The sequence below is a fragment of the Carcharodon carcharias genome, chromosome 27 (genome assembly GCF_017639515.1).
Source record: "Carcharodon carcharias isolate sCarCar2 chromosome 27, sCarCar2.pri, whole genome shotgun sequence".
Lineage (NCBI taxonomy): Eukaryota > Metazoa > Chordata > Chondrichthyes > Lamniformes > Lamnidae > Carcharodon > Carcharodon carcharias.
Window position 1 is genome coordinate 4,273,443 of NC_054493.1, and position 10,449 is coordinate 4,283,891.

Below are 10,449 nucleotides of genomic sequence, written 5' to 3' on the forward strand. Positions count from 1 at the left end.
CGTTGAACGGAGGGGGGAGAGCAGGCGCGAAGGGCCGAGTGGCCAGCTCCTGCTCCTAGTTCCTCCACTGCTCCCACCTTGGGCCCCCTCCCTCGTTCCATTGGTAACAGGCTGGAGGAGGAGGGGCTGAATGGCCTCCTCCTGTTCCTGTGTAACAGGCTGGAGGAGGAGGGGCTGAATGGCCTCCTGTTTCTGAGTAACAGGCTCAAGGAGAGGGGCTGAATGGCCTCCTCCTGTTCCTGTGTAACAAGCTGGAGGAGGAGGATGGGCTGAATGGCCTCCTCCTGTCCCTGTGTAACAGGCTGGAGGAGGAGGGAGGGGCTGAATGGCCTCCTCCTGTTCCTTGGTGACAGGAGAGAGAGAAAACGCGGAGCCGAGGTGGAAACCATGCACCAGACCCCGGGAACCCCACCCTCTCGCGCTCTTTAACCGCCTCACCACAATCCTCTGCGGCAAAGTGTCGGAGAAAACCTTTATTGGCACGATCGTTAACAGGCTACACCCAGCCCTACAAATTTACACCCAGATATGGCACCGAGAGATGGAGGGCCAGGCGCATAGACGCTCGGGTCCACGGACAGAGACCAGCAGGAGAGAGAGAGAGAGAGAGAGAGAGGGGCGGAGGGCGGACATCCCAGACATCGAGTGACCGAGGAGCTGAACGCAGGCCGCCCGTGGGTAGAGGTAGGAGGCAGACAGGGAGAAGGGGAGCGTCGCGTTCTCGCTCAGTAGATCAGAGCCTTCGTTTCCCCTCTCGGCAATTTGATCTTTGTGAAATTCTTGGTGATGATGTCGTACAAGATCGCCTGTGAGGGAGAGAGAGAGAGAGAGGGACACCGTGACTTAGCGGAGAGAGAGAGAGGGACAGCGTTACTTAACGGAGAGAGAGAGAGGGACAGCGTTACTTAACGGACAGAGAGAGAGAGAGAGCGTTACTTAGCGGACAGAGAGAGAGAGAGAGCATTACTTGGCGGACACAGAGAGAGAGAGCGTTACTTAACAGACACAGAGAGAGAGAGATCGTAACTTAGCGGACACTGTGAAAGGGAGACAGAGCGTTACTTAGAGGACACAGAGAGAGAGAGAGAGAGAGCATTACTTAGCGGACACAGAGAGAGAGCGTAAGTTAGCGGACACTGAGAGAGAGAGAGAGCGTAACTTAGCGGACACAGAGTGAGAGAGAGCGTAACTTAGTGGACACTGAGAGAGAGAGCGTTACTTAGCGGACACTGTGAGAGAGAGAGAGAGCGCATTACTTAGTGGACACTGCGAGAGAGAGAGAGTGTTACTTAGCGGACACTGTGAGAGAGAGAGCGTTACTTAGCGGACACTGTGAGAGAGAAAGCGTTACTTAGCGGACACTGTGAGAGAGAGAGTTACTCAGCGGACACTGTGTGAGAGAGAGAGAGAGCGTTACTTAGCGGACACAGAGAGAGAGAGAGAGAGCGTTACTTAGCGGACACTGAGAGAGAGAGAGAGAGCGTTACTTAGCAGACACTGTGAGAGAGAGAGCGTTACTTAGTGGACACTGTGAGAGAGAGAGCGTTACTTAGCGGACACTGTGAGAGAGAGAGAGAGAGCGTTACTCAGCGGACACTGAGAGAGAGAGAGAGAGCGTTACTTAGTGGACACAGAGAGAGAGAGAGAGAGAGAGCGTTACTTAACAGACACAGAGAGAGAGAGTGTTACTTAGCGGACACAGAGAGAAAGAGAGAGAGAGCGTTACTTAGTGAACACTGAGAGAGAGAGATCATTAATTAGCGGACACAGAGAGAGAGCGTTACTTAGCGGACACAGAGAGAGAGAGATCGTTACTTAGCGAACACTGAGAGAGAGAGAGAGCGTTACTTAGCGAACACTGCGAGAGAGAGAGAGAGCGTTACTTAGCGGACACTGTGAGAGAGAGAGAGAGAGAGCGTTACTTAGTGGACACAGAGAGAGAGCGTTACTTAGCGGACACTGAGAGAGAGAGAGCGTTACTTAGCGGACACAGAGAGAGAGAGCGTTACTTAGTGGACACTGTGAGAGAGAGAGAGCGCATTACTTAGTGGACACTGCGAGAGAGAGAGAGTGTTACTTAGCGGACACTGTGAGAGAGAGAGCGTTACTTAGCGGACACTGTGAGAGAGAGAGAGTGTTACTCAGCGGACACTGTGTGAGAGAGAGAGCGTTACTTAGCGGACACAGAGAGAGAGAGAGAGAGAGCGTTACTTAGCGGACACTGAGAGAGAGAGAGAGAGCGTTACTTAGCAGACACTGTGAGAGAGAGAGCGTTACTTAGTGGACACTGTGAGAGAGAGAGCGTTACTTAGCGGACACTGTGAGAGAGAGAGAGAGAGCGTTACTCAGCGGACACTGAGAGAGAGAGAGAGAGCGTTACTTAGTGGACACAGAGAGAGAGAGAGAGAGAGCGTTACTTAACAGACACAGAGAGAGAGAGTGTTACTTAGCGGACACAGAGAGAAAGAGAGAGAGCGTTACTTAGTGAACACTGAGAGAGAGAGATCATTAATTAGCGGACACTGAGAGAGAGAGCGTTACTTAGCGGACACAGAGAGAGAGAGATCGTTACTTAGCGAACACTGAGAGAGAGAGAGAGCGTTACTTAGCGAACACTGCGAGAGAGAGAGAGAGCGTTACTTAGCGGACACTGTGAGAGAGAGAGAGAGAGAGCGTTACTTAGTGGACACAGAGAGAGAGCGTTACTTAGCAGACACTGAGAGAGAGAGAGCGTTACTTAGCGGACACTGTGAGAGAGAGAGAGAGCGCATTACTTAGTGGACACTGCGAGAGAGAGAGAGTGTTACTTAGCGGACACTGTGAGAGAGAGAGCGTTACTTAGCGGACACTGTGAGAGAGAGAGAGTGTTACTCAGCGGACACTGTGTGAGAGAGAGAGAGAGCGTTACTTAGCGGACACAGAGAGAGAGAGAGAGAGCGTTACTTAGCGGACACTGAGAGAGAGAGAGAGAGCGTTACTTAGCAGACACTGTGAGAGAGAGAGCGTTACTTAGTGGACACTGTGAGAGAGAGAGCGTTACTTAGTGGACACTGTGAGAGAGAGAGAGAGAGCGTTACTCAGCGGACACTGAGAGAGAGAGAGAGAGCGTTACTTAGTGGACACAGAGAGAGAGAGAGAGAGAGAGAGAGCGTTACTTAACAGACACAGAGAGAGAGAGAGTGTTACTTAGCGGACAAAGAGAGAAAGAGAGAGAGAGCGTTAACTTAGTGAACACTGAGAGAGAGAGATCATTAATTAGCGGACACTGAGAGAGAGAGCGTTACTTAGCGGACACAGAGAGAGAGAGATCGTTACTTAGCGAACACAGAGAGAGAGAGAGCGTTACTTAGCGAACACTGCGAGAGAGAGAGAGAGCGTTACTTAGCGGACACTGTGAGAGAGAGAGAGAGAGCGTTACTTAGTGGACACAGAGAGAGAGCGTTACTTAGCGGACACAGAGAGAGAGAGCGTTACTTAGCGGACACTGAGAGAGAGAGAGAGAGCGTTACTTAGTGGACACTGAGAGAGAGAGAGAGCGTTACTTAGTGGACACTGAGAGAGAGAAAGAGCGTTACTTAGTGGACACAGAGAGAGAGCGTTTCTTAGCGGACACTGAGAGAGAGAGAGAGAGAGCGTTACTTAGCGAACACTGAGAGAGAGAGAGATCGTTACTTAGTGGACACAGAGAGAGAGAGAACGTTACTTAGCGGACACAGAGAGAGAGAGAGAGAGCGTTACTTAGCGGACACTGTGAGAGAGAGAGAGAGAGAGAGTGTTACTTAGTGGACACAGAGAGAGCGTTACTTAGCGGACACAGAGAGAGAGCGTTACTTAGCGGACACTGAGAGAGAGAGAGCGTTACTTAGTGGACACAGAGAGAGAGCGTTTCTTAGCGGACACTGAGAGAGAGAGAGAGAGAGTGTTACTTAGCGAACACTGAGAGAGAGAGAGAGAGAGATCGTTACTTAGTGGACACAGAGAGAGAGAGAGAACGTTACTTAGCGGACACAGAGAGAGAGAGAGAGAGCGTTACTTAGCGGACACAGAGAGAGAGAGAGCGTTACTTAGTGGACACAGAGAGAGAGCGTTACTTAGCGGACACTGAGAGAGAGAGAGCGTTACTTAGCGGACACTGAGAGAGAGAGAGCGTTACTTAGCGGACACTGTGAGAGAGAGAGAGAGCGCATTACTTAGTGGACACTGCGAGAGAGAGAGAGTGTTACTTAGCGGACACTGTGAGAGAGAGAGCGTTACTTAGCGGACACTGTGAGAGAGAGAGCGTTACTTAGCGGACACTGTGAGAGAGAGAGAGTGTTACTCAGCGGACACTGTGTGAGAGAGAGAGAGAGCGTTACTTAGCGGACACAGAGAGAGAGAGAGAGCGTTACTTAGCGGACACTGAGAGAGAGAGAGAGAGCGTTACTTAGCAGACACTGTGAGAGAGAGAGCGTTACTTAGTGGACACTGTGAGAGAGAGCGTTACTTAGCGGACACTGTGAGAGAGAGCGTTACTTAGCGGACACAGAGAGAGAGAGAGAGCGTTACTTAGCGGACAGTGTGAGAGAGAGAGAGCGTTACTTAGTGGACACTGTGAGAGAGAGAGAGAGAGCGTTACTCAGCGGACACTGAGAGAGAGAGAGAGAGCGTTACTTAGTGGACACAGAGAGAGAGAGAGAGCGTTACTTAACAGACACAGAGAGAGAGAGAGTGTTACTTAGCGGACACAGAGAGAAAGAGAGAGAGAGCGTTACTTAGTGAACACTGAGAGAGAGAGATCATTAATTAGCGGACACTGAGAGAGAGAGCGTTACTTAGCGGACACAGAGAGAGAGAGATCGTTACTTAGCGAACACTGAGAGAGAGAGAGAGCGTTACTTAGCGAACACTACGAGAGAGAGAGAGAGCGTTACTTAGCGGACACTGTGAGAGAGAGAGAGAGAGAGCGTTACTTAGTGGACACAGAGAGAGAGCGTTACTTAGCGGACACTGAGAGAGAGAGAGCGTTACTTAGCGGTCACTGAGAGAGAGAGAGAGAGCGTTACTTAGTGGACACTGAGAGAGAGAGAGAGCGTTACTTAGTGGACACTGAGAGAGAGAGAGAGCGTTACTTAGTGGACACAGAGAGAGAGCGTTACTTAGCGAACACTGAGAGAGAGAGAGAGAGAGATCATTACTTAGTGGACAGAGAGAGAGAGAGAGAGAACGTTACTTAGCGGACACAGAGAGAGAGAGAGAGAGAGCGTTACTTAGCGGACACAGAGAGAGAGAGAGCGTTACTTAGCAGACACTGTGAGAGAGAGTGTTACTTAGTGGACACAGAGAGAGCGTTACTTAGCGGACACAGAGAGAGAGAGAGCGTTACTTAGTGGACACAGAGAGAGAGAGAGCGTTACTTAGCGGACACTGAGAGAGAGAGAGAGAGCGTTACTTAGCGGACACTGTGAGAGAGAGAGAGAGAGTGTTACTTAGTGGACACAGAGAGAGCGTTACTTAGCGAACACTGAGAGAGAGCATTAATTAGCGGACACTGTGTGAGAGAGAGAGAGAGAGAGAGCGTTACTTAGTGGACACTGAGAGAGAGCGGGTTACTTAGCGAACACAGAGAGAGAGCGTTACTTAGCGGACACTGTGAGAGAGAGAGAGAACGTTACTTAGCGGACACTGAGAGAGAGAGAGAGAGAGAGCATTACTTAGCGGACACTGTGAGAGAGAGAGAGACAGAGCGTTACTTAGCGGACACAGAGAGAGAGAGAGAGAGAGCGTTACTTAGTGGACACAGAGAGAGAGAGAGAGCGTTACTTAGTGGACACAGAGAGAGAGAGCGTTACTTAGCGGACACTGAGAGAGAGAGCGAGAGAGAGCGTTACTTAGTGGACACAGAGAGAGAGAGAGAGCGTTACTTAGCGAACACAGAGAGAGCGTTACTTAGCGGACACTGTGAGAGAGAGAGAGCGTTACTTAGCGGACACAGAGAGAGAGCATTACTTAGTGAACACAGAGAGAGAGAGAGAGCGCGTTACTTAGCGAACACAGAGAGAGAGAGAGAGAGATCGTTACTTAGCGGACACTGAGAGAGAGAGAGCGTTACTTAACGAACACTGCGAGAGAGAGAGAGCGCGTTACTTAGCGGACACTGTGAGAGAGAGAGAGAAAGTGTTACTTAGTGGACACTGAGAGAGAGAGCGTTACTTAGCGGACACTGAGAGAGAGAGTTACTTAGTGGACACTGTGAGAGAGAGAGCATTACTTAGCGGACACTGTGAGAGAGAGAGAGAGAGAGAGAGCGTTACTTAGTGGACACAGAAAGAGAGAGATAGAGCGTTACTTAGTGGACAGAGAGAGAGAGAGAGCGTTACTTAGTGGACACTGTGAGAGAGAGAGAGAGCATTACTTAGTGGACACAGAGATAGAGCGTTACTTAGTGGACACAGAGAGAGAGAGAGAGAGCATTACTTAGCGGACACAGAGAGAGAGCGTTACTTAGCGGACACTGCGAGAGAGAGAGAGAGCGTTACTTAACAGACACTGAGAGAGAGAGATCGTTACTTAGCGGACACAGAAAGAGCATTACTTAGCGAACACTGAGAGAGAGAGAGAGAGAGATCGTTACTTAGCGGACGCTGAGAGAGAGCGTTACTTAGCGGACACTGCGAGAGAGAGAGAGAGAGCGTTACTTAGCAGACACTGTGAGAGAGAGAGAGAGAGAGCGTTACTTAGCGGACACAGAGAGAGAGAGAGAGAGAGCGTTACTTAGCGGACACAGAGAGAGAGAGAGATCGTTACTTAGCGGACACTGAGAGAGAGAGAGCGTTACTTAGCGGACACAGAGAGAGAGAGAGAGCGTTACTTAGCAGACACAGAGAGAGAGAGAGCGTTACCAAGCGGACACAGAGGGAGAGGGAGCGTTACTTAACGGACACAGAGAGAGAGAGAGAGCGTTACTTAGCGGACATTGCGAGAGAGAGAGAGAGCGTTACTTAGCGGACACAGAGAGAGAGCGTTACTTAGCGGACAGAGAAAGAGAGAGCGTTACTTAGCGGACACAGAGAGAGAGCGTTACTTAGCGGACAGAGAGAGAGAGAGAGCGTTACTTAGCGGACACTGTGAGAGAGAGAGAGCGTTACTTAGCGAACACGGAGAGAGAGAGTGCGTTACTTAGCGGACACAGAGAGAGAGAGAGAGAGAGCGTTACTTAGCGGACAGAGAGAGAGAGAGAGCGTTACTTAGCGGACACTGTGTGAGAGAGAGAGAGCGTTACTTAGCGAACACTGAGAGAGAGAGAGAGCGTTACTTAGCGGACACAGAGAGAGAGAGAGCGTTACTTAGCGGACACTGTGAGAGAGAGAGAGCGTTACTTAGCGAACACGGAGAGAGAGAGTGCGTTACTTAGCGAACACAGAGAGAGAGAGAGCGTTACTTAGCGGACACTGTGTGAGAGAGAGAGAGCGTTACTTAGCGAACACTGAGAGAGAGAGAGCGTTACTTAGCGGACACAGAGAGAGAGAGAGCGTTACTTAGCGGACACTGTGTGAGAGAGACAGAGCGTTACTTAGCGGACACAGAGAGAGAGAGAGCGTTACTTAGCAGATACAGAGAGAGAGAGAGAGCGATACTTAGCGGACACTGCGAGAGAGAGAGAGAGCGTTACTTAGCAGACACTGCGAGAGAGAGAGAGCGTTACTTAGCGAACACTGAGAGAGAGAGAGAGATCGTTACTTAGCGGACACTGCGAGAGAGAGAGCGCGTTACTTAGCGGACACAGAGAGAGAGAGAGAGCGTTACTTAGTGGACACAGAGAGAGAGAGCGTTACTTAGCGGACACTGAGAGAGAGAGAGAGAGAGCGTTACTTAGCGGACACTGAGAGAGAGAGAGATCGTTACTTAGCGGACACTGAGAGAGAGAGAGTGATCGTTACTTAGCGGACACTGAGAGAGAGAGAGATCGTTACTTAGCGGACACTGAGAGAGAGAGAGAGAGCGTTACTTAGCGGACACAGAGAGACGGAGAGAGCTTTACTTAGCGAACACTGCGAGAGAGAGAGAGCGTTACTTAGCGGACACCGAGAGAGAGAGAGAGGATTACTTAGCGAACACTGCGAGAGAGAGAGAGCGTTACTTAGCGGACACCGAGAGAGAGAGAGAGGATTACTTAGCGAACACTGCGAGAGAGAGAGCGTTACTTAGCGGACACTGTGAGAGAGAGAGAGAGAGAGAGCGTTACTTAGCGGACACTGTGAGAGAGAGAGAGAGAGCGTTACTTAGCGGACACTGTGAGAGACAGAGCATTACTTAGCGGACACACAGAGAGAGAGAGAGCGTTACTTAGCGAACACAGAGAGAGAGCGTTACTTAGCGAACACTGCGAGAGAGCGAGCGTTACTTAGCAGACACTGCGAGAGAGAGAGAGCGTTACTTAGTGAACACTGAGAGAGAGAGAGAGATCGTTACTTAGCGGACACAGAGAGAGAGAGAGCGTTACTTAGCGGACACTGCGAGAGAGAGAGAGCGTTACTTAGTGAACACTGTGAGAGAGAGAGAGAGATCGTTACTTAGCGGACACAGAGAGAGAGAGAGAGAGCGTTACTTAGCGGACACTGAGAGAGAGAGAGACAGCATCATTCTGCGGACACCTTCACTTTTAGGGTTAGGTTTAGTTTGGGTTTAGATTACTCTCTGTTCGGTGTAGTGGGTAGGGGTTAGAGTACTCTTCATTAGGTTTAGGGTTAGGGTACTCTGTGTTAGGGTTAGAGTTAGGGTTAGGGTACTCTGTGTTTGGGTTAGGGTTAGGGTACTCTGTGTTAGGGTTAGGGTTAGGGTTAGGGTACTCTGTGTTAGGGTTAGGGTTAGGGTACTCTGTGTTAGGGTTAGGGTTAGTGTACTCTGTGTTAGGGTTAGGGTTAGGGTACTCTGTGTTAGGGTTAGGGTTAGTGTACTCTGTGTTAGGGTTAGGGTTAGGGTACTTTGCGTTAGTTTTGGAATTAGGGTTAGGGAAACTCTGTGTTTGGTTTAGGGTTAGGGTTAGTGTTAGGGTTAGTGTTAGGGTTAGGGTTAGGGGTTAGTGTTAGGGTTACGGGTTAGGGTTGGGGTTAGGGTTAGTGTTAGGGTTAGTGTTAGGGGTTAGGGTTAGTGTTAGGGTTAGGGTTAGGGGTTAGTGTTAGGATTAGGGTTAGGGGTTAGGGTTAGGGCTAGGGTTAGGGTTAGTGTTAGGGTTAGGGGTTAGTGTTAGGATTAGGGTTAAGGTTAGCGGTTAGTGTTAGGATTAGGGTTGGGGTTAGTGTTAGGGTTAAGGGTTAGTGTTAGGGTTAAGGGTTAGTGTTAGGGTTAGGGGTTAGGGTTAGGGGTTAGTGTTAGGGTTAGGGGTTAGTGTTTGTGTTAGGGGTTAGTGTTAGGGTTAGGGGTTAGGGTTAGGATTAGGGATTAGTGTTAGGATTAGGGTTAGGGTTAGGTGTTAGTGTTAGTATTAGGGTTAGGTTTTAGTGTTAGGGTTAGGGGTTAGTGTTAGGGTTAGGGCTACGGTTAGGGTTGGGGTTAGTGTTAGGGTTAGGGTTTGGTGTTAGTGTTAGGGTTAGGGTTAGGGTTAGGGTTAGGGTTAGGGTTAGGGTTAGGGTTAGGGTTAGGGTTAGTGTTAGGGTTAGTGTTAGGGTTAGTGTTAGGGGTTAGTGTTAGGGTTAGGGTTAGTGGTTAGTGTTAGGGTTAGGGTTAGCGTTAGGGTTAGTGGTTAGTGTTAGGGTTAGGGTTAGTGTTAGGGTTAGTGTTAGGTGTTACTGTTCAGGTAATTGTTAGGGTTCGGGTTAGTGGTTAGTGTTAGGGGTTAGGGTTAGGGTTAGGGTTAGGGTTAGGGTTAGTGTTACGGTTAGGGTTAGGGTTAGTGTTACGGTTAGGGTTAGGGTTATTGTTAGTGTTAGTGTTAGGGTTAGCGTTAGGGTTAGTGTTAGGGTTAGGGTTAGGGTTTGGGTTAGGGTTAGTTTTAGGGTTAGTGTTAGGTTTAGGGTTAGTTTTAGGGTTAGGGTTAGGGTTAGGGTTAGGGTTAGGGTTAGGGTTAGGGTTAGGGTTAGGGTTAGGGTTAGGGTTAGGGTTAGGGTTAGGGTTAGGGTTAGGGTTAGGGTTAGGGTTAGGGTTAGGGTTAGGGTTAGGGTTAGGGTTAGGGTTAGGGTTAGGGTTAGGGTTAGGGTTAGGGTTAGGGTTAGGGTTAGGGTTAGGGTTAGGGTTAGGGTTAGGGTTAGGGTTAGGGTTAGGGTTAGGGTTAGGGTTAGGGTTAGGGTTAGGGTTAGGGTTAGGGTTAGGGTTAGGGTTAGGGTTAGGGTTAGGGTTAGGGTTAGGGTTAGGTTAGGGTTAGGGTTAGGGTTAGGGTTAGGGTTAGGGTTAGGGTTAGGGTTAGGGTTAGGGTTAGGGTTAGGGTTAGGGTTAGGGTTAGGGTTAGGGTTAGGGTTAGGGTTAGGGTTAGGGTTA

At 49.7% G+C, this 10,449-nt stretch overlaps 1 protein-coding gene across 1 annotated transcript in view; it reads right to left on the reverse strand.

Moving 5' to 3' along the window:
* Positions 1-458: 458 nt before the first annotated feature.
* Positions 459-10,449, reverse strand: part of psme1 (proteasome activator subunit 1) — a 54,858-nt gene continuing 44,867 nt past the window's right edge. The window contains exon 11 of the mRNA XM_041176028.1: positions 459-806. Within this exon, the coding sequence (XP_041031962.1) occupies positions 726-806 (81 nt within the window). The 3' untranslated portion in view covers positions 459-725. The remainder of the gene's footprint in view (positions 807-10,449) is intronic.